This window comes from Dioscorea cayenensis, unplaced genomic scaffold (genome assembly GCF_009730915.1).
Source record: "Dioscorea cayenensis subsp. rotundata cultivar TDr96_F1 unplaced genomic scaffold, TDr96_F1_v2_PseudoChromosome.rev07_lg8_w22 25.fasta BLBR01000910.1, whole genome shotgun sequence".
Taxonomy (NCBI): domain Eukaryota; kingdom Viridiplantae; phylum Streptophyta; class Magnoliopsida; order Dioscoreales; family Dioscoreaceae; genus Dioscorea; species Dioscorea cayenensis.
The window spans coordinates 1-27,221 of NW_024087301.1; the positions used below are offsets into that span (position 1 = coordinate 1).

Consider the following 27,221-nt stretch of genomic DNA (forward strand, 5'->3'; position numbering starts at 1 on the left):
CTTTCCTTTTGCATCAGCGTCCTTGAGAAAGCATTTAATCCAACGGAGCTCTCTTTCCATCCACTCCACGTCATCACGCAATCCATACAACAACCAGAATTCTTGTGACAAGAGCCCGGCAAGCCTGGTTGCCACCTGTGAAACAGCGGATTCAGCCATCTCCCTCTCACACTCTCTACTATTCTCTCTCTCTCACACACTCTCCCTCTCTTGATTCACAGATTGCAAGAGATGAAAATCAGTTTTTTCTTTCTATTAATTTGAAGATAGTACATTTGATGATGGCTTCTAATCAACGCAGAATATTGAAAAGCAGAAAGAAATAAAGGGGTGCTTTGATCATGGGTGATTTCTTTATTCATCCAAACAATTATTATTATTATTTAATATGAAAGAATAAAAAAAACAAAGGAGTATAAGTTAAGGCATTTTTTTTTTTAATGTTCCCTGAACAACTAGACTACTTACAAATGGCTACAAAGTTTCTTATATCTAAAAATAAGTCATTTTTTTATTTACACTTGTACCCTTCACCATCTTTAATTTTCTCGGCACGATGACTTGCACGGTGTGGCTCTCACTGAGTCAAAGAGTTCCTTATCTCGGCTCAGAGCTCGGAGTTGTGACGGAGATGTGATCAAAGAATAGTGAGGATGAGCAAGAGATGCATGTGTTCATGTCGTGAGCAATGCACAATTGGATATAGATATATATATCTTCTGGTTCTTATGCATTGGAAGTCAGAGCTTGCATTTTATTCTTATTATTAGAAGAATAAGTGAATAAAGGGGTGCTTTGATCATGGGTGGTTTCTTTATTTAAATAAACACTTTTTATTATTATTTAATAAAAAAGAATAAAGAAAGCAATGGAGTATATGTTAAGGCACTTCTTTGATTTTTATTTTAAAAGTTCTTTAACAACTAAGTTTTATGAAAGTAGTGTTTGTTTTATAATATTTGAAGTTGCATAATGTAACTTTAAATACCACATTGAAAAATCTTTTGTTTGATTAGAGGGATTTTAAAATACCAAGATAAAACCAAATTACTCCCACAGATATATTTGGACCCACGTCCAAATTGGGCGTAAGTTAAAATCCCTAGAGTTGAAAATTCTTAAGTGATATATATATGTATATATATTTACATATGCATATCCATATTAATGTATATGCATATATATAAAAATACATATATATATATACATATACATATATAGAAATATATATATACATATACACATACATATATAGTGCTATGCATATACTTATACACATATATATACATATACATATTTATATAAGCATACATAGGTATGTTTACATATATATACATATACATATATATATATATACATATATACGCATCTATATATATACATGTATACATATGCATATATGCATATACACACACATATACATATACCTATGCATCATATGTTTACATGCACATATACTCATATACATACATACATGCATATGTGTATGTGTATGTATGCATTTGTATAAGTGTGTATAAATATATATATAAACATACATATGTATGTTTATATACATATACATATACAAATATATATCTATGATTCTATACACTATTGATACGATTAAGGTTCTTGTGGCCATTGGCAACCGCATGGAGGAATTTCGTATTTGCATCACCTTTTTTTAGCTAGATAATCACATGTAATTTGATTTTTATAGAGAGTAAAGAAAAAGAAAAACCTTACAAAAAATTATTATTAAAAAAATTCAAACCACTCTTATTAGATTCAAGGAGAACATAATTCGCTATGCACTATGGCTTGAATATGTTGTTATAAATGAACACAAAATACAGTGATAACGGTCTTTTGAAATGCTTAAATCTTGATCCAAATAATACAACAAAAAGAACAAGACTAACGGTTCCTTCACAGATTCAATAGAATAAAACAAACTTATCTGACCTTGAAGTAAACGAACTGTAAAAAAAAAATGCACTGAATTTCTTGTGCAGTAAAAGGTCATTTAGGTTCCTTTTAAATACAAAACAATTAGATAGAATGACACTTACAGCAGACAGTAGGTCCCCCACCATCTAAGAGTTTAACTAATGCAAAAAATATAAGCAAATTTGTTCATCACTCTAAAAACAAAAACAAAAATAAAACCATGCGAATAAACACAGCAATAGATAGACCCTTCAAGATTTGTTCATGCCTTCACCATCTTCATCGCTTTCCAACCCCTGCCAGGAACATAAAGGAAATTTTTAGGAATCCACATTAGCAATTCCTACTTACAACCAGAGAGTTCACAAATTCATGTTAGTGGTCACTGGTCAAGTATCTGAGAAAAACATTATATTTTGTTAATGAGATAATCTACATGAAAAGAATAAACTTAGTAGGTCCTTTTTTATTTAGAATGCTGCACTGGAATTAGCCCCTAGTTGAAGGACTAAGACTCCACAAAACCAATTCGATCCCCACTTCCCCCACTTAAGTGTGCGTTTGGATTTCCGTAATAGAATGAGATAATGAAAAAAGGGGGGGAAAGGAATAGGTAGGGGACCGTAATGAAAAAGGTATTTGGTTGGAAAGGTACTCCCTCCGTTCTTTTTTATCTGTCATTTTTAAACATCAAGAAACATTTATTATTTTTTTTTCCAAAATTACCCTCACACTCTATTCAATTCTTTTCTTGAAATATAATATGAGAGAAAAATATGAAGATATAAATTAAGGGTAATTTTGGAAAGATAACTAATTTTTTATTAAATTATGTGAAATAACTAATTTTCTTGGTATATGAGATTCAGTTATTCACGACAGATAAAAAGGAACAGAGGGAGTAATTCATTAGGAATGAGAAAAGTAGAAGAGTAATATATTAGGAATTGAAAAAGTAATGAAAAAAATATGATGTAAAGTACTTTTATGCCCTTAATATAAATAAATAAAGTTTGTTGTTTATAAAATATTTTAAATAATTTTTAATTATTATAATTAATTATTTAAATTACTTATTAATTATTTTATAGCTTATATTTGAAATAAATATTATTTAATATAATTATTATATGATAATTATAATTAAATATTAATTATTTTAACATCAATATATTTAAATTTATTTAATATATTAATATATTGTTATATCAATATACCCAAATATATATATTAGTGAGACGTCAAATGAATAATTTACACTCCGTGAGGATTTTGAATTTATATGAGCCACCCTCCGTGGGTAGGAAGTTCACTTGGACAAACGGGCAAGAGGACCCAATTTGGGTTAAACTTGATCACTTCCTGGTCAATGGGGTCTGTTTAGATCGGTTCCCGAGAGTCTCTCAAACCAGTCTTCCTCGACTCGGTTATGATCATGTCGCAATTCGACTAGAAGTGGGCCTTCACTCAGCTAGACCAAGACCATTTCGGTATGAGATTGTGTGGTCCACTGCTGAGGTATTTCATAAGATGGTACATCAATGGTGGACAGAGCATACACCGGTTGGTTGCGGGACTTTTGTCTTCTCTAAAAAGCTTGCCCACGTTTCGGCACACCTGCGTCAGTGGGCGAAGTTTAGCTTTGGTTCGATCAAACTGAAGAAACTTGCTTTACTGCAGGAGGCGGAGGTGTGGGATATTGCAAAGGAATCTAGGAAGCTGACTGTTGTGGAGGCCCGGAAGGAGCAGGAGCTCTTAGGGAAGATTCGGGAGATTCAGAATCAAGAGGAAATTTATTGGAAACAACGCTTGAGACTGCAATTGTTGCAGGAAGGGGACGAAAATACGAGGTTTTTCCATGCAGCGGCCAATGGCCGCAAGAATCGGAATTTTATTCCCTGTCTCTCTCTGGGCGGTACAATGCTTGTGGACTCGCGGGATATTGGGAAAGCTTTCACTGAGCACTTCAAGCAGCTGTTTGGCAACAGGTGCCACAGTAGATTCAAGATTGACTTCCAGAAACTCTTTAACTTCAAGTCATCCATTGACCTATCAACCCTGGAAATTCCCTTTTCGGTAGAGGAAATTAAAAAAGCTGTCTTCGAGCTTGGGGGGATAAAGCGCCGGGTCCTGACGGCTTCCCGTTGAGTTTCTTTAAATAGTTCTAGGATACGATTAAATCTGATCTCTGCCAACTCTATGAGGACTTTTACTGGAATAGAGTCAACTTGGAAAGGATCAACTGGGCCAATATTGTTCTTATCCCTAAGATTGATTCACCTGAATCCCCGAGCGATTACAGACCTATCAGCTTGATTAATGCATCCTTGAAAATTATCTCCAAGCTGTTAGCTGCGCGTCTTAGCAATGTGATTAATTCCCTTGTGGATGCTGAGCAATCTGCGTTTCTGAAAGGGCGTTGCATATTGGATAATATCGCAACGGCGGAGGAACTTATTTTTAGCATTCACAGGCGGAAATTACCTGGGCACATTCTGAAAGTTGATTTCTCCAAAGCTTTTGATCGTGTTGATTGGGACTTTCTCTTGGATCTGCTAAAAGCTAGGGTCTTCGGCGACCAATGGATTGGGTGGATCAAATGCATATTACTCTCTTCCAAGGCTACCATCCTGGTGAACGGATCTCCAAATGGTTATGCTCGATATCTTAGTGGTCTTCGGCAGGGAGATCCTCTTTTTCCTCTTTTGTTCGTGTTAGTCACAGATGTGCTAAGTACGATGTTTTCGAATGCTCTAAGATCTAGGATTTTGGTGGGTGTACCCCTTGGGGCTTGGGGTAGCAAATGTAATCTGCATTATGCGGACGACCTGCTGGTGTTGACTACGGGTGGCCTAGAAGATTTGAGGATCGTTAAGATTATATTATATATTTTTGAAGGTTTATCGGGCTTAGCGGCAAATTTTTCAAAAACTTGTCTTTATTCGGTCACGACGGGGGAACTCCCGGCTAGGGAGGCTGCGGACACTTTAAGCTGTGGTCGGGGTTTGCTTTCGGTTATGTATCTGGCTATTCCAATCTCTGGTAGAAGGCCAAGGAAACAAGACTGGGAGGGTCTAATCGCAAAAATCAGGAGGAGGGTGTCCTCTTGGAATATGCGGCACCTATCCTTGGGGGGACGACTCACGTTGGTAAACTCGGTTTTATCGGCGATCCCTACTTATTGGATGTCGTTGTTTCGGCTTCCGGGTTGGGTCATCAAGGCGATCAACCGGATTAGAAGGGACTTTCTCTGGTCTGGACCGGACATTGACCACCCGAGCTGCAGGCTGGTGGGTTGGCAAAATTTTTGCCGATCGCGTGACCAAGGTGGTTGGGGTATCTTAGACCTCTCGAGCTTCAATCAGGCGCTTCTGAGTAAGTGGTAGTGGAAATTTATGAAAGATCTATCGTGGTGTGGGGCGGATATCATTCAGTTTAATTACAATCTATCCCGCTGGAATATGTTTCCAAGGCAAACGGGCAGGATATCCTTTTTTTGGAAAGGGGTGTTGAGCTGCTTGCCTGCTTTTAGGGGATGTGTTCGTCACGAGGTCGTTGCAGGCACGGAGACATTCTTCTGGAAAGATAATTGGTTTAACCGTCGCGCACTTATGTTCATCTGGCTAGAGGAATTCAGGGATTCGGAAGCGCCTAATGGCACTGTATATGATTTGCAATTTCTCTTAGGTCGTGCACTCTTCAACTTGGGGGGAGATAGCTTGATCTACAGGGATAGATTGCGTGTTCCTGTGAGCTCGCTGGGGGATAACAAAAGATGGAGTCTTACGGGCAACGGGGCCTTCACGGTCAAATCTCTTTACAATTTCCTTAATGATGGTGGTTTGTGTTGTCCCATTGCGAAATTTTTCTGGCGGAAGCCGTGCCCTAAGAAAGTTAATCTGTTTAACTGGTTGGCGTGGAAGAATAGGATCCTCACAATGGATGTCGTTTGGCTAAAGCGAGCGTTGTAATAAGCTCCCCTCTCGCTACTTGTGTCATGTGCAACTCGGCTATTGAGACGGTAGACCACCTTTTCTTACATTGCAACGTTGCTAGGCAGGTGTGGCAATACTTTGTGAGAATTCTAAGACTCCCGGATCCGCCAGGGTCCCTGCAAGAGGTTTGGGGGTACACGGAGACTTTTACATGCGCTTTCGAGCTGTAAGGATGTGGGTGACTTAGTTGTGAAAGCAGTTGTGTGGATTATTTGGCTTACTAGAAATGAGGCTATTTTTAATGCCAATTGTATGTCTTTGAATACCCTCATCTTGAGAATGATCGACTGCTACTATCTTGGTTCGACTCAGTGGAGGAGGGTGCACGGGAGAAGATGGAGGATTCTATTTCTGAGCTACACCAAAGCTTGGAGTACTTTGAGTCTCGTGGGGTGGAGGCGGGTGCTGCTTCAGCTCCAGCTCCTGATGGTTTGAGGGCAAAGCTTGATGATCCTATCGTTTCCATCAGGCGTAGCTTAGAGTTTGTGGGACCTCATGTTGAGGGGATGGAGGCGGTTCCCACTCTAGAGGTTGATCTTGGCGGCGGTGAGGAGTAGTTTTTGTGTTTTTGGGTCAGGAGGAGACCCGTTGTTCCTCCTTTGTTGATTTCTCTTTTGTTTCCACAGCTAGTGGAAGGGGTTTTATACTTTTGTGAATTTGTTTAATGCATGTGGTTTATCCACCTTTTCAAAAAAAAAAATAATAAATAATAAAAAATAATTTACACTCATTACACCTCCATCCCTCTTCATTCCCCCGATATGGGAAAGTAAACAATTACTTTGTGGGGGTTAATGATAACCCCCAAGATAATGATTACTATCTTGAAATGTCTACCAAATATGGGAATGGGTAATGGTCCCCCCAAGAGGGGAACCATTCCCCTCATCCAAACGCCCCCTTAATTGAAGCCTTACCTTGGGCAAGGTTTGCAACAAGAATCTTAGAATACTTGAGAATGTTCAGATAGGATCTCATATTTGGAACCTCCATGCTGGCATGCATTATTTACACAGGAATGAAAATAAGATCATCAAGACACATCTGGAATGTTCCCAACAAAAGAATTCAGAAATATATGCATAAATATATATATTTTTGAAAAAGGTTAATGAGGTTATGATGTTTTGATAAAGGTAAGAGGAATAAGATTCTAATCAGGCCAACAAAGAACAAACGCTTGACTAATTTGTGATATTACATTGTTTAGGATGATCTATCCTCCCTTCAATCATTAGTGCAAAGCCTTCCAAATGAGAAATAGTCAGACACAGGTGGTCAGTGATTAAATCTTTTAATAGTTTTCATTGACAAGATAGGAAATGGCAGTTGAAAAGTGACAAAGAGTCTAACTTAACCCTGTCAATGCAGAGCTTGCTTCTACAGCAAAAATGGTACGAACTAGCAACCAAGCAGTACCTAGCATTTGAAATTAAGTCTTCGGAGATTATCAATCTTGTCTCTAAGAAGAAACTATTGTCTTCAACTTGAAGAGAGTTATAAACTAATAATAGCTAATATGCCAGATTTCTTTCAGTTGCCTAAACTCTGCAATTATGAACTTGGCAGAAATTAAGTTATTGTCAACACATTGAATGCTCACCATCTTTCCATTCTTATCAAAATCATCATCAAATCCATCATAACCTCCATCTGAAAATACAGTAAGTAGAACAAAATGGGAAGGGTAAATAAAACAATTTTTCCAACAATCCAATGAGGAAAATACTGAGACAAGCATTGTAAAATATGAATATGCCAAGGACAATTGAATTTGCAACATGAACACGGTGAAATAGGATTGAGTAGCACACCTGGGCCATCATCCTCACTTCCAAGGTCACCCAAAAGAAAAACGTCCAAGTCCTGTTCTATTTTTGATGATGATCCCTTAGGTTCTGACTTAGTTTCCTTCACTTCATCCTTGGAAACAGGTGTAGCAGTGGAGGCTTCCATTAGTCTATCACTTGAACTTTGTTCATTTGCTTTCATGGTTACCTCCTCTGCATACTGCTTCTCATAACTGATTGGCAGAACAACAGGCTTGTCAAGAAGAACCGAGGGCAAGACAATTAATGTACATTATAAAAATCTTACTTCTTCAGAAATATGGTAACAAAATCATCCCTTTACATGATGGAAAATGTCAAAACAAGAAATCAACTTAGCGAATTGAAAGAAATTGTCTAAATTCATTTTACAAGGAAATATAATAGGAAGATAAGACTTTCCAATCAATAATCCCTTATTACTCACAGAAAAACTCGCAAAGTTGACATGGAATAAAGGATAACAAAGACACAAGAACCAAGTTTAGACACCAAATAGACATGCATGCACGGACATTCAATTGACAACATATCAAGGTATCATAGTCTGGTCACTTCGTAAGCCTACAATGATATTGTAAAGCAGAGTCGTAATTACAACCAACAACCAACCCTTCATTCCTATCCAGCTGGGTCAGTCTAGTTTGCAAGCATTAACAATCAATTGCCAATTGTCTCACAAAGCATCTTTTTCATTTGACACCTCAGATCATTTTATTATATTCTCCCGACAAGATAAAGCCTGGGCATCATGCATCAAGATTGTTACAATAGTTAGTTATGCATCTCCCATATAAAACTATCCATATAGTGTGCACTTGAACTTATGAAGCTAATAGTAGTATTACTGCTACCCATTCTCCATACTAAAACCAATTTTAAGATAGAATCCAATCCCTTTTATAAAATGTTTCTAGAATGCAGGCTATGCACATAATTGATTTAGCTTCTAACAACAATTTTTTTTAAAAAAAATCCAGCATAAACCGGCAGTCACAAAGACAAATCAATACTTACGGTGCCACATAATTGCTCACAATAATGAAGTATATTTGCCGAAATTTTCTCTCTTTCATATATCTAGGACATAACTCATATTTGAACTTTGATATCTCCTGCAAGAATAAAAAAGAGTAACTCGTACACACCTATAGAAAACTAAACTGTCTTATATGAATTGTCATAACAAGAGATATCAAATACAAATTCACCGAAACTCAGGTGCAAAATAGGACAAAGGTGTCTTATAGAAAAACGCTACTATTTATTCATTGAATCACATGCGCATTTGTGAAATGACTTCTAAGCATCCGGTCTACATTGGGCACAAAAAGCAATCTTTTTTGGGAAGTAAGCACAAAAATTGATCAAAAACTGGATTTTCAATGGATTCTTTAATTGAAACATATAAGAGATTGGGAAAAAAAAAATCAGTTTTTATCTATGCCTACATAAATGGCCAGGAAGAGCTCAAGTAATTTAACAGTGGACAAAACCAGAGTAGCATGTCTAGCTTGCCATTCACTAAGATCTTGCCAGACGTTTGACAAAGTTGGAACTTCTTGCCATCACCACCTCCTCCTCCATTCGTATATAACCTCAATCACAGCGCCATACCCCTGAATTAGAGGAACAACCTGGACTAGAGAAATAAGTCAAATTATTGCCAAATTGGATGATGAAGGAAGCATGGCAAGCTTTGTGCTCCTCTAACTTGCCTTCTATCTCAGCCCAATCAGGTAGAGATAATTCCAATATAAGCAAGATGTATTGTAACAAAAATTCAACCCTTTAATTGAAATTGATAATTTTCTTTCACAAGCTATCAGGATGCTATTATAGCTTATTTGATGTACATATTCAAACTATGATCAACAAACCAATCACAACAAAACAATCACATATTAAACAAAACAATCTACATCAATGTCACAATGTACTAAATTTTCATCTAAATAGAATGTTTTGTAACATATATAATTTCATATTTTCAATCAAAACAATCAGTTAAATAGAAGTACACTTTCAAACCATTAGCAGCAAAACAATCACATTTTGAGCAAAATTATCAACATCAGCCACATTGTACTCAATTGATAATTTTCATCAAAACATTAACATTGTACGTGCTCTTGATCTCCAATTAGTGCAGCCAATGCCAAATTTATTTATTTGGCATGAATTTTCTTTTTCCTGATTATAATAATTGCATTCATTCCATTGAATATACTAAATACAAAAAAATTATGATCAGAAGCAACAAACTTTAAATTTCATTGAATATATGAAATTTACAAAAGCAACAATATGTTCTTTATAACTGTTGCACATATTAAACAAAAGGATAATGGGTTGAACTTGGTTCTTTACATAGTATTTAAGAAGTTAGAAATAAAATAACCCTGCTATAGAAAAGCCAGCCTAAACAACTGTTTTGTTACTTCAGAGTTAAGGATTAGTTCCAGCAACAATCATGCTTTGCTATGTTAAGAATTCTCGAGCTTCTAATGTTGTCCTAGACTACTGACTTGGTTCTTTATTTTGCTTCTACTTTTTCTCTTCAATGGCCTATTATTCCTTCTTGCCTGACCATCACAAACACTAAAGAATAAATGTCACTAACAAAACAGATCAATGATATGCTAAGCTGGGATTAAACTTTAAATAGATCTTATAATCAATTAACTGGAAGTGATGAATGAGGTAGAATTTGAACTTCCCTTCCAACATTAACTCCACTAGATTGAGCACTGTAGAACATATAAGAAACAAATTTCCCCATTTTGTAACTAGGACATCGTTGCAAATTTATTCAAGATAATATATGTATGGCGGCCCTTATTGTTATGTTTACCAGGTGAATCACATTTGAGAGTAATTAACATTGCATTATATCCATTAATTAGTTCATGTCATGGAATCTTCAAGTTAGCTCATTGGACTAAAGCTATTATATAGAATATAAATAATAGCTCGGTGGTCCAAATCTATCATCATTTTAAAATTTATAATAATTTTGTTGGAGATAGTGATCAGATCCCAATGACTCAAGTTGCTCACACTGCTGCAGCTCCAGATTGTCTCCGGGAATTCAGCCTTGGTGCGCTTCATGTCGGGACCCAAAACAAGAAAGAATTGAATGCTGCTTAACTGAATGTATTTGTTTGTAATGCATCTGGGGATGCTTAAATTTATCTGTTGTTATGTTTGTTTGTAATGTTTGTTTAAATTGAATGTTCTCTAGCTATGTATTGTGCAACCATGATGGTTGGTCTGCTAGGTGTTTGTATAAATGCCTGGTGCTTAATTGAATGAAATAAGCAAGTTATTTTGAGTGTGAAATTGCTAGTCTTCTTTCTATCTTTCTTTGCTTTGATATATGACTGAGCAGTGATTGTATTTGGTGAGAATTGTGTGCTAAAACCTGGTGATCACTGTCAAGCTACTCTTCCATTTTCAGTACTCTCCTGGAAACAGAGTGCTTGCAAGTTGTTGATCGAGTTACCCGATCCTAACAAATTTATCACATAAGTAAGGTTTATAATGTATTCTAATCATTTATATTACTTTCCTAAGATATATATCTATGCATTAATTTCTCTATCATATTACACTTAAGTATGTGATAGAAATATGAAAGAATCAGCACAACCTATTTAGCAATGTACTTTCTCACTAGTATAAGCATGCCACAATGTATGATTGAACATGATGATATGGAAAATTGCAATGTAAAAAAGAATGGATTAGGTTAGTCTCAGTGTAAAAAATAAATAAAAAAATAAAAGGCAAAGCTCTCTATAGTTGCCAATCTAAAGAGTAACATATCTCATTACTAACAAAGCAAATCCAACATTCAATTCCATACATCACATTACTAAACTAGTTACAAAACTTCAATGAAATCAAATTCAAACATAAAAATGTAGAAACATATGCCAAATAATCAATGCTTACCTTGCCACTTGACAAGAGAATTGATCAAGCTGATTAAAGCTAAAGAAAGGCTGGTGGAGGTCGTAATGGCTTCAAAATGATCTTTTTTGGCTAGTTGGGTTTTAGATGGTGAGAAGGGCTCCTATCAAAGCAAGTGGACTGGCAGAAGAGAAGCCTCAAGTGACATGAAATCAATGAGAGGCCTCACATTGACCTCAAAGTTTTTCTTTCTTTATAGACGCCATACAAGTTAAGGAAATGAAAAACAAATACACAGTAACAAATATAACAAAGATTACAAAGTAGAACAAGATAAACAACACTAACTAACTGGCCTTTAACACTCACTATTCTAGAAGGGTGATTTTGGCACATGTTGAATCTTGTACCAATCTTCCCCTGCTTCCCTCCGCAACCTGAGCATGAGCTCTAGGGACATGTCACGCAATTCCAATTCCTGAAGGCTCATCACATGTTGCAAATCTGGAAACACTTTTAGTTTCACTCATGAAACTAATTTTAGGAAAGCAAGCTTGGGCATTGCACCTCTCTCTATCCTCCACTCCTCAAGATTGGGCATTGCGTCGTCATCCCACAAGCTGTCAATGAACAGACTTTTCAAACAAGGGAATCCACCAGTAGAGCATACCATGGTTTTCCCAAGATACACATTTCCCAAGAATTTGAGAGTAACAAGGTATTGTAACCTCTCCAATTTGGGCATTGGGTCTTGCTCTAATCTAGAATACATCAGCTCAAGCTTGGTGAGACAAGTTGGGAATTCAGATACAGAGCCCCCCTTTCGCCAAAATCCAAATAACGTCAATGAGAGGAGATGGTTGTGAAATGGAAAGTCCTTGGTGTCGATCTCTATGGGGCAATATCTTTCGGCCTCTATACGCAAGCTGGTAAGATGGTCTAGTCCACAGAGTAGATGGGTTAGCATTGTTCCCTGCTGTTCCTTATTAATCACCACTTTCAACTTCCTAAGGTTGGGAAACCTCCAGTTTATTGTTTTATAGGATCCGGATTCTACATACTCGAGTGTGAGGAGATTTTTTAGCTCAAGACTTTGTGGTGGTTTGGCCCATCCGACTTGTACATGTCTTAGTGTCTTTATCTTCCATAGTGTGATTGGTATCGCTGTTCCTTGCCTTAAAATAACAGTTTCTAAGGATATAAAGTTTCCTATCGACGATGGTAGGCATGAAACATGCCCCAGCCTTAAATAACGTAAATGGATCATGAGCTCGATCTCTTTTGGTAATCTTTGTACAAAAGTTAACTCAGTCAAATCAAGCACCCTTAGAAGCTCAAATCTAAATATTGGGGAATCTTTTTGAAGATTAGGTAGACCAAATGCCATCAAAGTCCTGAGTCCATGCATTGTAGAGACTCTAGAGATTTCATTGATCTTGGTGTCATTGACGTTGTGGAAAGCCACACGGCGAGACGACGCCAAATAAGTTGGTTGATCATTTTCATTAGAGCAAACTGTGAGGAAGAAGTCTTTCTTTGCTGCAGATCTTGCAAAATCCAATAGTAGATCATGGACGCCACATTTCTTCACACTCCCATTGTTTTTCCTCATATTTACATGAATCAAGCTCCTCTGAATCAACTCCTCTAAAATAGCTTCCCCTGTATCCTCCATGGTCTTTCTTTCTTCCTGTGGTATGAAGCCTTCTGCAATCCATTGCCAGAGATCTCATAATCCTCAGGGTAAGCGCCCAAATAAAGAAAACATGATTTCATATGATACGGAAGATCTTCATAGCTCGAAGCAAGTATTTCTTGGCATTGTCTTCCTTCTGCCGCCCAATCCATCGTCTCCAACACTCTTCGCCACACAACAGGTGTTTTGTCTTTTATAGATAGGAGACCTCCAAGAACAACTAAAGCCAGAGATAGGCCACCGCATTTGTCCATGAGACGAAGGCCGATATCAAGCAATTCATTGGTGAAATTTGCCTCAACATCTTCATGAGGAAAGGCCTTCTTGAGAAGAAGCTTCATACTCTCATCATCATTCAAAAGCGGAAGTTGGTACGGAGTGCTTCTTGGATCTGCTCCCTTTGCAACATTAAGAAACCGAGTGGTGATCAAGACCCTACTTCCATTGTTCACATCCGGAAAACTTCTTTGCATCTGATTCCATACATCCTCTAGCCAAATATCATCCAATACAATAAGAAACCTTTCTGTTCTTAGTGAGTCATGAAGCATGTCTATCAAATCATTTTCTGTCATTTTCTCCAACTTCTCCTTTTCAATCTTCCGAACTTCTTCAAGCATCTTTCTGAGAATCCCTATTAAACTATTTTCTTGAGAGACTGTTACCCAAATGCGCTTGTGGAAATGATTGCTAACAGCATTGTCACGGTAGAGTTTCCGGGCAAGGGTGGTTTTGCCAAGACCACCAATGCCAAATATGCTAATGACACAAAGCCTTTGTTGTTGTTGATCCATCAGTCGTCCCAGTAGGATCTTGTGATCATTAAAAAGCCCGACTACATCAACATCATCAGAATATTGATATGAGAAATGGCGTCTCCTTATTAAGGATATTAAGTTGGAAGCATCTCCATCCTCACTCAAGTTTTGAATCCCATAAGCTTCTCTGCATGCCTTGATCTCATTAAGCCTTTCTTCTCTCTTACCAATCTCCACACCAACATTATGCCTTGCTATCAACGCGCTTGGTTTAAACCTACTAAAAAAAGTGTTAATCAAAAATAGGAAATTATGGTTCATGTGGAAGTGGAGCCAAGGATGGAGAAATTCTTAAGAGGAAAGGATAAATAATAATAATAATAATAATAATAATAATAATAATAAATTCAAATATTCAAACTAGGTTATATATATATAACATTCCTCAATGATGATACTACGTAATATTACGTAATATACTTTATATATAAATATATAAACCATTCTTTATTGAAAATGATAGGATGAGTTTTTTTTATTTTAAATTTTAAATTTGATAATTTTGAATAATCATCTCCATTTATCTCAATTACTTGTGAGTTATTTTTTTACAATAATGGCAAGTGTCGTTAAGGGATTAACAAATCCAAATATGCACCAGTTACGATGACTTAATGATCACCCCACAATAGTAAATTGCTACCATACAACCCTAGAAGGATAAAAAATAAAATTTCTTCCACTAGGAACCCACTGAACAATACATAAATAGTACTGATACAATATATAAAAATGGGGTTTCAACTTCACACCTACCCATACATTGGCTAAGTACCTAACCCGCTGTTTTCTAGTTTTTTTTTTTTAAAAATCCTAACCCCTTGTACTAAGCAAATATTGGATAGTGATAAAATTTCTAAAAATCTTTCCTCTCTCGATATATATATATATATATATATTATTAAATTGTTTTCAATCAATTTAGTCCTACTCTATATTTTAAAATTGATTGAGGTGTTTTTCTTTATTGTTTACATGAATTAAAAAAAAAAATTATCAACCGCCTTTTTGGTCTACTTCAAAGGAATCCCCCATGTGATGCATTTGTTTCATAGAAAATCTGAAATCAAATTCTAAACTTTGTTCATAGAAAATTCAAAATTAAACCAGATATAATTGTTTCTTTTACTTACTTTAATGGGAAAAAAATTATTTTGTTCTTACCTGTATTTGATGCGACTCAGCCAACCATTGGACTGATGATTCACCTTAATGAGGAAAGTATCAATGGCGTCTTCAGCTAGGTAAGCAACTTGTATTACTTCATTCACCCAGTTCTTCACCCTTTCATCCCTCTTTCCTTTTGCATCGCGTCCTTCGAAAAGCATTTAATCCAACGGAGCTCTCTTTCCATCCACTCCACCTCATCACGCAATCCATACAACAACGCAAATTCTTGAGACAAGAGCCCCAAGCAAAGCTCGGTTACCACACGTGAAACAGTGGATTCAGCCATCTCCCTCTCACACTCTCCATTGCTCTCTCACACTCGTCCCTCTCTTGATTCACCCGATTGCAAGAGATGAAAAATCAGTTTTTTTCTTTCCATTAATTCGAAGATAGTACATTTGATGACCGCTTCAAATCAACGCAGAATATTGAAAAGCGAGGAAGGAATAAAGGAGTGCTTTTGATCATGGATGATTTCTTTATTCATCCAAGCAAGTCACATTGAAAATCAGACATATATCAACCGAGCAAGCACCAACCAAAGCTATTAGGATTTCATTTAAAATTGATTGACGATAAGTATAATGTTATACATAGAAGCATAAAATCAGGCCATTGAATCCCTCCTTCCTCATAACATGATCAAAATAGGGCACAATTGTCAAGATAACAATCCCACATGAATTACTATAAAGTGAATATGAACCTATTGATGAAAAAAAGGAAAAATATAGCACAACATAAACAATAAACAACTAGCACACCTCAAAGTACAGGTTTTTGCAAGCGGCCACTCAGGTAAAACATTTCCCAAGTCAACACATCCCAAGCTAAATCTTGCATGCTCACCACACCATATTTGATCTTCTGTTAAACACACAAAAAGCAAATGAATTTAGTATATACATCATAAAATTCAATCTTATAACAAGAAAAAACCAAAAAAGCAAACCAACTAGGACTAAATAAAACCTTGCCCCTCCATTCCACAAATGGTTGGATGTAGTTGAAAATGCAATGGATTTGTATTTACAAATTTTTGTATTTGAAAATTCAGGAGAGTCAAATCTATTGTTTGGTTTGATGTATTTGTAATGCTGAATTACAAAATTTTGTATTTGGTTGGAGAGATTTTTTAATTTAGATTTTATTAAATAATTAATATAATATATTTTATTAATTATATATTATATTATTAATATTAATTACACTATAATTATATTTTATTTAATATTTATAAAATATAATTATTGTGTAATTAATTTTATGAGTAATTAATATAATAAATATATACTTAATTTATTATAACAAAATATAATATATTAATTATTTATTAAAATAAATAATATAATATAATATATCAATTCTATACTATATTACTAATATTAATTACACTATAATTATATTTTATTTATGGTATAATTAATATATACTTAATTTATTATAATAAAATATAATATATTAATTATTTATTAAAATAAATAATATAATATAATATATCAATTATATATTATATTACTAATATTAATTATACTATAATTATATTTTATTTAATATTTTATAAAATATAATTATAGTGTAATTAATATTATAAGTAATTAATATAATGGGATTCACTGAATGGGATTTTGAAATTCGGTCATTTTGGCCGAATTCCATAATCCCATGATTTTTGGATTTGAAAATACAAAAGAGATTGAAATCCATTGAAACAAACAAAGGATTTCTCAAATCCAAGAATTTTCAAATCCAAGTATTTTCAAATTCAGCCAAACAAACAGCCCCTAAACACATAAAAAAAGCAGGGATAAACCTAGATTGAGATGATGGATCAATTGTAGTAGAGCTCGAGGCCGATGCCGTCGTGAATCTCGTAGTCCTTGAGAGTGATATGGTCCTTGTAGATGTTTTTACCACTTACGGATGCGGATCTTGTCGCTCTCGTTCCCGCTTTGAGCGACCATCGACTTCTTGACTTCTTCAAGAATGAGATGCAAGTTAACGACAAAGTTGAAATTGGAGGCATGAATCGAGGTGTACCTCCAGTGATGGGGATTTTGGAGAGGAGTTTGGCGAAGTCGTTCTTAGCGATCCGAAGCTCGGCGTTCTCTTCGCGAATGGCTTCGAGCTTGTCCGTGATGGGAAGCTCAAGGGATCGGCGATGGGAAGCCGCGATCGAGAAGAATCCCACGAGGATGCCGTCGTCGGCCGTGGCTTCGCCGGCAATGGTGGCAACGGTGACGCCGAAGGAGGCGCTGAGGGAGAGATCGCTGGGGTTGGAGCACAAAGGCGGCAGGGTTGGGCCTCAAGCGATAGATGTCTTATTTTTGTTCAATTATTTTGTTTTAATTATTTTTTATTATTATAATGAAATTACTTTTTAATCCCTCTTTTGAAAAACTTTCCAGGACTACTACTATTTTTTCCCCTATTTAATAAATTAATCAATTTATCAACCTAGAGGAACAGTCTGGGCCGTAGAAATAAGTCAAAGTATTGTCAAATTGGATGATGAAGGAAACATGGCAAGGTTTGTGATCCTCTAAGACTCTGTTTGGTTATCTGTAATTAGAATTACATGTAAGTGAAATTATAATATAACTGAAATGTTGTATTTCAACTTACATCATTGTTGTTTGATTTATTGTAACTATGAATGATGTATTTACTTTTTATTTGTTTTGTTTGATGTAAATTTAAAAGTATAATTACCATCTAAGTGAGCTGGTGAGATTACCCCCACTATTATTATTATTATTATTATTATTATTATTATTATTATTATTATTATTTTTATTTTATTATTATTATTATTATTATTACTATTATTAAATACTCTTCATTAAAATTAATTTAAATAAAAATAATTAATTAATTTTTAAAATTTTTAAAATTTTAATATTTATTTAATTTTATTACTTGAAAAATTATCATTAATTTTATTAATTTTATATAAATAATTATGATAAAATATTCAATTATATAAATAGTAAACTATAAAAATATACTATTTATTTAATTTTATTACTTGAAAATATTTTTATAATTAATTTTTTGAAAACAATATTCTATTTTCAATAATAAAAAAATATTTTTCATAAAAATATTTAATCATATAAATAGTAAATTATTAAAATATTTAATATTTATTTAATTTTATTACTTAAAAATATTTTTATAATTATTTTTAAAACAATCTAATATTTTCAAAAAAAAAAATTGTCATAAATTTTTTTAATCATATAAATATTTGATATTTATTTAATTTTATTACTTAAAAATATTTTTATAATTAAATTTAAAGATAATTTACTTTATTAAATATTTTTATAATTAAATATAATGGTAAGTAGATACCACATACTTTACTGTATTTTAACTTACAGCAAATTTTGATGTAAGTTGAAATACTGTCTGTTTGGTTACCTGTAAGTACTTGCAAGTAGCTCTAATGTATGTAGTTTTACGTGTAAGTGACTGTTTGGTTTACTGTAAAACTTCCATTTACATGTAAGTGGACTTACATCTCACCCACTTTTACAGTATTTCAATTTACAGCAAAATTATAAAAATACTGTAAAAATACTTACTTTACTGTATTTCAACTAACAGTAAATATCCAGTCACCATTATATTTAATTATAAAAATATTTAATAAAGTAAATTATCTTTAAATTTAATTATAAAAATATTTTTAAGTAATAAAATTAAATAAATATTAAATATTTATATTATTCAAAAATTTATGATAAATTTTTTTTATTGTTTTAAAAATAATTAAAAAAATATTTTTAAGTAATAAAATTAAATAAATATTAAATATTTTAATAATTTATTATCTATATGATTAAATATTTTTATGAAAAATATTTTTTATTATTGAAAATATTATATTGTTTTCAAAAAATTAATTATAAAAATATTTTAAAGTAATAAAATTAAATAAATATTATATTTTTATAGTTTAGTATTTATAATATTAAATATTTTATCATATTTATTTTTATAAAATTAATTATAATTTTTTCAAGTAATAAAATTAAATAAAAATTAAATATTTTTAAATTTATTAAATTAATTAATTATTTTTATTTAAATTAATTTTAATGAAGAGTATTAAATAATAATAATAATAATAATAATAATAATAATAATAATAATAATAATAATGGGGATAATCTCACCAACTCACTTACATGGTAATTATATCTTTAATTTTACATCAAACCAAACAAATAAAAAGTAAATACATCATTCATAGTTACAGCAAACAAAACAATAATGATGTAAGTTAAAATACAACAGTTTCACTTACACTGTAATTTCACTTACATATAATTATAATTATAGACAACCAAACAGCCCCTAAAAGTGAGTGAGATGTAAGTCCACTTACATGTAAGTGGAAGTTTTACAGCAAACCAACCAGTCACTTACATGTAAAACCACTTACATTACAGCTACTTACAGATAACCAAACAGCCCATAAATTTGCCTTCTATCTCAACCCAATCAGGTAGAGAAGCATGGTATGTGTTTTATTTTATTTTATTTTATTTATCAATTAGTGTTTGTATTATGAATGGTTGATCAATGGCAATGTACATTGTAGACAATTCCAATCTAAGCAAGATGCATTGTAACAAAAATTCAACCCTTTAATCGAAATTGATAATTTTCTTTCACAAGTTATGAGGATGCGCCTATTATAGCTAATTTGATGTACATATTCAAACTATGATCAACAAACCAATCACAACAAAACAATCACATATTAAACAAAACAATCTACATCAATGTCACAATGTACTAAATTTTCATCTAAATAGAATGCATTGTAACATATATAGTTTCATCTTTTCAATCAAAACAATCAGTTAAATAGAAGTACACTTTCAAACCATTAGCAGCAAAACAATTGCATTTTGAGCATAATTATCAACATCAGCCACATTGTACTCAATTGATAATTTTCATCAAAACATTAACATTGTACGTGCTCTTGATCTCCAATTAGTGCAGCCAATGCCAAATTTATTTATTTGGCATGAATTTTCTATTTCCTGATTATGATAATTGCATTAATTCCATTGAATATACTAAATACAAAAAAAATTGTGATAAGGAACAACAAACTTCAAATTTCATTGAATTTTCTAGTGATATTGGACTGTTATTATTTGTTTTTTTTTCTTAATTTAAGTGTTTATCTACTTTTTCAAAAAAAAAAAAAAAATTCAATGATTATATGAAATTTACAAAAGCAACAATCTGTTCTTCATAATTGTTGCACATATTAAACGAAACAATAGTGGGTCAAACTTGGCTCTTTACCTAGTATTTAAGAAGTTTGAAATAAAATAAACCCTACTAAAGAAAAGCCAGCCCTAAACAATTGTTTTGTTATTTTGAAGTTAAGGATTAGTTACAGCAATAATCATGCTTTGCTATGTTAAGAATTCTCGAGCTTCAAATGTTGTTGTTGTCTACTGACTTGGTTCTTTATTTAGCTATTTTTTAAAATATTACAAATTTTTTTTTAATTACCAAATTAAGCAAGCTTTAAAAAAAATCCATTTTTAGGCAAAACGATAATGAAGTTACTGTTTTGCATGGCATTAGAGGAAAACGGTAATATACGTACCGTTTTCAGTGATCAATGCTTTGCACTAAAAATAATAATCATCTTACTGTTTTCAGCTTTTATTTATTTTATTTATTTATTTATTTTATACAATATGGCATGGGAAAAAAAAGAAAAGAAACTTAAACAGAGAGTAAGAAGGAAGAAAGAAGAAGAAGAATACCAAATTGTAAATGGACTTTGTCCATGAAATCAGAAAGAAGACGCTTTATGTCCCACTGACAGTGTTTATTTTAACCTTAATAAAGCTCTAATTAATTGTGAGTGTTTTTTCATTACTTGCTTTTCATTACTATAATCGTATAAAAGCTAATAAACCAAACTAAATCACAAGTTTTTGAAGAACACACAATTAAGTAAACAAAATCCAAAAGTGCTGACACTACAAGAAAATTACTGTTTAGAAACAGTAATTTCCGTTTCTAATCCGTTCCTAAAGTGAATTAGCAACGGATCAGAAACGGAATTTATCTGTTTTGAATACCCTTGTTTCTAATTTGAATAGAAACAGAAAAATATTCTGTTTCTAAATTTAGAAACGGATTGAAACGGAAAGCATTATATTTCTAATTTTTGAAAAATTAAAACGGAATAAGATGTGTTGCTAATCCGTTCTAAATTACAAAAATAGAAATGGATTCCAAACGGAATATTTTTACTGCTTTTATTTTTTTGTTCCCCTATTAGAAACAATAGCTTTTTTGTTCCTAATCCATTCCTAAAGTTTTTTTAAAATTAAAAAACAATATTCAAACAAATAAATCCGTTTCTAATCCGTTTCAAACATTTAAGTCAATAAAATAAAATAAAAATTATATCCCTAATTTTTTTTAAAAACCTGCTACATAAATTTTTAACCTAGAACACCAACAAATAAGATAAACTCATCAATTCATACAAAAAGAAATATTTAAGTATATATGTTCAACACAAAATAATAAGTATACGACAAATACAACTATAAGCCAACATCATGATCGCCAACTAGAATAATACAACAAATTGAATTTTGTTACAATTAGCACCAAACAAATTCTTTATAATTTAAATCCGTTTCTAGTCCCTTTCTAATAGAAACGGATTAGAAACGGATATTTTTAATATTTAATGATATTTAAATAATATATTAATTTTTAAATCCGTTTCTAGTCCCTTTCTAATAGAAAGGGATTAGAAACGGATATTTTTTAATAATTAATGATATTTAAATAATATATTAATTTTTAAATCCGTTTCTAGTCCATTTCTATTAAAAACGGAGTAGAAACGGATAGTTTTTAAAATTTTAATAAATCATATTTTTAAATGCCCGTTTGTAAGCCGTTGTTATTAAAATCATATTTAAAACGATTGTTATTCCGTTGTTAATCTGTTGCAAATTCAAACAGAATAAATTCCGTTTCTAATATTCTGTTTTTAAAATGTAACTTTCTTGTAGTGTGAATGATGCAAAGAAAACAGACTGAAGGATATGAATGTGTATATTTGAAGAATAGTTCTATAATGGATAACCAACCAGAACTCAAACAATGAAGATGAATTGGCAATGGTTTGTAAGTAACTAATTGCCCTAAAATTTTTTCCAATTGGACTAATCAAGTACTCAGTTTTGAAGCGCTGCCAAAACATCTTTTACAGATTAATCTCCCTTAAATTATTTAAATACAATATAGGATTATCCACCTTTAAAAGTTTAACTTAACTCAAACTTCATGATGGTATTTAAAGGTGATTTGAAAAAAGCTATGTCTCCTATTGGGAAAATCTAGCAAAGAAAAGCATAAAAGCATATCCTTTTTTGAAGGACGAACTCATTACATCTGAATTATTGTAAAGCTATCACCCTAATTAACCAAGTATTGCCCAATAATTAGCTAATGTTTCACAACATAAAAAGAATAACCAATGATAGTAATGCCAGACTAAACAGGACAATTATGGGGAGTTATTGGATGTTTACTAACCAGCCTTTTGTTTGTGTGACACCACACCAAGCAACCTACAATTAGTCACCTTTTACTTTAAAAAAAACACACACACACACATACATTATTATTGCCCTTTATCTATTTTAATCAAGGAGAATTTATGTGATAAACAAATACAAAGGAGTTATAATTCATATGAAATGTTAAAGGACTTTAAGAGAAAATATTTATAGCCTTAAAAATATCCCCTCATAAGAGCAAACAAGACAACTTCACTTTGCATTGGAATTGATATTATTCTTATAACCCCAATAACACACTAATTTAAGTGACCTGATTTCAAAGCGAATGTCCAAAATGGACTTCAATAAATGGTTATAATGCTTAAAGAATATCATAGAGAATAGAACCTTATTAAGTTTAAAATAAACACTGTCAGAGGGACAGAAGGAATGGCCAAGAGGCCATGCTCCTTGTGCTGCATGCCTTGGTTCCATTGGAAAACAACAATTTGAAAAGCAAGTAATGAAAAAACACTCACAATTAATCCCTCCCAAACTTCTTCTCTTTCTATTTATACTCTTATCTGATAGGATCGGATGAAGTATCAATTGATTCAATCACACTCACTGAATTGTAAAACACTCACAATAAGAAAAAGAACTGATGAGATTGCAAACTGGAAATCAACTCATACTTCATTCATTGATAAACTGGATATTTAAACAAACACTTGATGTGCATGCCAGTCAGTTCATACAACCATATCTTCTAAACACGTAATACAAACATACACTGGTATTACAGTAAAAACATAATATAAAGTAATACAAAACATCAGGAACAAGTCAAATATAACAAAGATAACAAAGTAGAACAAGATGAACAACACCAACAACGGATAACTAACTGGCATTTAACACTCCCTATTCTCGAAGGGTGAGTTTTGGCACATGTTGAATCTTGTACCAATCTTCCCCTGCTTCCCTCTGCAACCTGAGCATGAGCTCTTGGGACATGTAACGAAACTCCAAGCTTGGGCATTGCACCTCTCTCTACCCTCCACTCCTCAAGATTGGGCATTGGGTCAACCCGAGACACAAATGGTTTGATGTTTTCAAGAAACGCTTTGGTAATGAACAGACTTTTCAAACTAGGGAATCCACCAGTAGAGCATACCATGGTTTTCCCAAGATACACATTTTCAAAGAGTTTAAGAGTGACAAGGTATTGTAACCTCTCCAATTTGGGCATTGGGTCTTGCTCCAATCTAGAACCAAGGAGTTCAAGCTTGGTGAGACAAGTTGGGAATTCAGATACGGCGCCCCCCTTTGGCCAAAATCCAAATAACATCAATGAGAGGAGATGGTTGTGAAATGGAAAGTCCTTGGTATTGATCTCTATAGGGCAATCAGATTGATCGCCATTTATACACAAGCTGACAAGATGGTGTAGTCCACAGAGTAGATGGCTTAGCATTGTTCTCTGGTATTCCTTATCAATGAACACTTTCAACTTCCTAAGGTTTGGAAACCTCCAGTTTATTGTTTTATAGGATCCGAATTCTACATACTCAAGTGCGAGGAGATTTTTTAGCTCAAGACTTTGTGGTGGTTTGCACCGCCAGATTTGTACATGTCTTAGTGTCATTATCTTCCATAGTGTGATTGGTATCTCTGCTCCTGCCCTTAGAAGAACAGTCTCTAAGGATTGAAAGTTTCCTACCGACAATGGCAGGCATGGACCACACCCCAGCCTTAAATAACGCAAATGGATCATGAGCTCGATCTCTTTTGGTAATCTTACTAACTCAGTCAAATCAAGCACCCTTAGAAGCGTAAATCTAAATATTGGAGAATCATAAATTGCAGAATAGTCTCGACCAAATGCCATCAAAGTCCTGAGTCCATGCATTGTAGAGACTCTACAGTTTTCATTTATCTTGGTGATATTGACGTTGTGGAAAGCCACACGGCGAGATGACGCCAAATAAGTTGGTTGATCATTTTCATTCGAGCAAACTGTGAGGAAGAAGTCTTTCTTTGCTGCAGATCTTGCAAAATCCAGTAATAGATCATGGACGCCACATTTCTTCACACTCCCATTGTTTTTCTTGGTATTTACATGAATCAAGCTCCTCTGAATCAACTCCTCTAAAATAGCTTCCCCTGTATCCTCCATGGTCTTCCTTTCTTCCTGTGGTATGAAGCCTTCCGCAATCCATTGCCTGATTAACACATTGCCAGTGATCTCATAATCCTCAGGGTAAGCACCCAAATAAAGAAAACATGATTTCATATGATACGGAAGATCTTCATAGCTCAAAGCAAATATTTCTTGGCATTCCTTTCCTTCTACAGCCCAATCCATCGTCTCCAACACTCTTCGCCACACAACAGGTGTTTTGTCTTTTATAGATAGGAGACCTCCAAGAACAACTAAAGCCAGAGGTAGGCCATCGCATTTGTGCATAAGACGAAGGCCGATATCAAGCAATTCATTGGTGAAATTTGCCTCAACATCTTCATAAGGAAAGGCCTTCTTGAGAAGAAGCTTCATGCTCTCATCATCATTCAAAAGCGGAAGTTCGTACGGATTGCTTCTTGGATCTGCTCGCTTTGCAACATTAAGAAACCGAGTGGTGATCAAGACTCTGCTTCCATTGTTCACATCCGGAAAACTTCTTTGCATCTGATTCCATACATCCTCTCGCCAAATATCATCCAATACAATAAGAAACCTTTGTGTTCTTAGTGAGTCATTAAGCATGTCTATCAAATCATTTTCTGTCATTTTCTCCAACTTCTCCTTTTCAATCTCCCAAACTTCTTCAAGCATCTTTCTGAGATGCCCCATTAAACTATTTTCTTGAGAGATTGTTACCCAAATGCGCTTGCGGAAATGATTGCTAACAGTATTGTCACGGTAGAGTTTCCGTGCAAGGGTGGTTTTCCTAGACCACCAATGCCAACTATGCTAATGACACAAAGCCTTTGTTGTTGTTGATCTATCAGTCGTCCCAGTAGGATCTTGTGATCATTAAAGAGCCCGACTACATCAGCATCATCAGAATATTGAGGTAAGAAATGGTGTCTCCTTATTATGAATATTAAGTTGGAAGCATCTCCATCCTCACTCAAGTTTTGAATCCCATACACTTCTCTGCTAGCCTTGGTCTCATTAAGCCTTTCTTTTATCTTACCAATCTCCACACCAACATGACGCCTTCTTATCAACACGATTGGTTTAAACCTATTAAACAAAAGTGTTAAATCAAAAATAGGAAATTATGGTTCATGTCAAAGTAGAGCCATGGATGGAGAAATTCTTAAGAGAGGAGCAAAGGATAAATAATAATAATAATAATAAATTCAAATATACAAACTAGGTTATATATAAAAAAGTATAAAACATTCCTCAATGATAATACTACGTAATATTACATAATATACTTTATATATATACAAAGAGCATTCTTTATTGAAAATGATAGGATGTGTTTTCTTGTTTTATTTTAAATTTTAAATTTGATATTTTTGAATTATCATCTTCTTTTATCTCAATTCCTTGTGATTTTTTTTATAACTATTATGACAAAGTATTTAAGATAAACAAATCCATATATGCACTAGTTATGATAGCTTAATGACCACCACAGGGTAATAAATTGCTCTACCATGCAATCTTAGAAGGATAAAGAATAAAACGCCTTCCACTATGAATCCATTTACCCACTAAACAATGTATAAATAGTACTGATATAATTTATAAAAATTTGGTTTCAACTCCACAACTACCCATACACTAGCTACAATATATAAAAGTTTGGTTTCAACTCCACAACTACCCATACACCAGCTAAGTACTTAACCCCCTGTTTTCTATATATTTTTATATATATATATATATATTTTAATAAAAACCTTACCCCTTATACTAAGCAAATATTGGTTGGTGATAAAATTTCTAAAATCCTTTCTACTCTCTCTCTATGTATATATATTTTTGGGTATATTTTATACTCCAACACTATTGAATTGTTTTCAATATATTTAGTCCTACTCTATATATTAAAATTGATTGAGGTGTTTTTCTTTATTATTCACATTACTTAAAATTAAAAAAAATTATCAACACCCTTTATTTTTTTTCTATTTATTTATTTTTTGTCTACTGCAAAGGAATCCCCTATATGATGTATTATTTTCATAGAACATCTGAAATCAAATTTAAAACCTATTCATGGAAAATTTGAAATTAAACCTCAAAACTCATAGAAAGTGAAGACACAATT

At 33.3% G+C, this 27,221-nt stretch overlaps 3 protein-coding genes and 1 long non-coding RNA gene across 4 annotated transcripts; all 4 read right to left on the reverse strand.

Moving 5' to 3' along the window:
* Positions 1 to 7,529: 7,529 nt before the first annotated feature.
* On the reverse strand, positions 7,530 to 8,803 carry LOC120255251. The gene is made up of 3 exons (XR_005534942.1): positions 8,774 to 8,803; positions 7,742 to 7,950; positions 7,530 to 7,580 (listed from the first exon to the last, which is right to left on the reverse strand). It is a non-coding gene; the product is annotated as an uncharacterized LOC120255251 (long non-coding RNA).
* Positions 8,804 to 12,197: 3,394 nt separating this feature from the next.
* LOC120255252 (probable disease resistance protein RF9) lies at positions 12,198 to 13,283 on the reverse strand. Its single transcript, XM_039263115.1, has one exon. The coding sequence runs from the start codon at positions 13,281 to 13,283 to the stop codon at positions 12,198 to 12,200; it is 1,086 nt and encodes a 361-aa protein (XP_039119049.1).
* A 35-nt stretch (positions 13,284 to 13,318) lies between these two features.
* Positions 13,319 to 15,513, reverse strand: LOC120255253 (disease resistance protein RPP13-like). Its single transcript, XM_039263116.1, has 2 exons — positions 15,350 to 15,513; positions 13,319 to 14,402 (listed from the first exon to the last, which is right to left on the reverse strand). The coding sequence occupies exons 1-2, from the start codon at positions 15,511 to 15,513 to the stop codon at positions 13,319 to 13,321; spliced, it is 1,248 nt and encodes a 415-aa protein (XP_039119050.1).
* Positions 15,514 to 17,265: 1,752 nt separating this feature from the next.
* On the reverse strand, positions 17,266 to 25,783 carry LOC120255254 (probable disease resistance protein RF9). Its single transcript, XM_039263117.1, has 3 exons — positions 23,838 to 25,783; positions 17,396 to 17,625; positions 17,266 to 17,333 (listed from the first exon to the last, which is right to left on the reverse strand). The coding sequence occupies exons 1-3, from the start codon at positions 25,781 to 25,783 to the stop codon at positions 17,266 to 17,268; spliced, it is 2,244 nt and encodes a 747-aa protein (XP_039119051.1).
* Positions 25,784 to 27,221: the final 1,438 nt, after the last annotated feature.

What these genes read in the sequence shown, in the direction of transcription:
- LOC120255252 (XM_039263115.1), bottom strand. Translation starts at nt 13,283, where the DNA reads ATGAGGAAAAACAATGGGAGTGTGAAGAAATGTGGCGTCCATGATCTA.
- LOC120255253 (XM_039263116.1), bottom strand. Translation starts at nt 15,513, where the DNA reads ATGCTTTTCGAAGGACGCGATGCAAAAGGAAAGAGGGATGAAAGGGTG. An exon ending in CTGAGTCGCATCAAATACAG is followed by an intron (nt 14,403 to 15,349) that starts GTAAGAACAAAA and finishes TTTTTTTAGTAG; the next exon opens with GTTTAAACCAAGCGCGTTGA.
- LOC120255254 (XM_039263117.1), bottom strand. Translation starts at nt 25,783, where the DNA reads ATGGGGCATCTCAGAAAGATGCTTGAAGAAGTTTGGGAGATTGAAAAG. An exon ending in ATAGGGAGTGTTAAATGCCA is followed by an intron (nt 17,626 to 23,837) that starts GTTAGTTATCCG and finishes CTCCAACCCCAG; the next exon opens with CGATCTCTCCCTCAGCGCCT. An exon ending in CAAAATCCCCATCACTGGAG is followed by an intron (nt 17,334 to 17,395) that starts GTACACCTCGAT and finishes TCATTCTTGAAG; the next exon opens with AAGTCAAGAAGTCGATGGTC.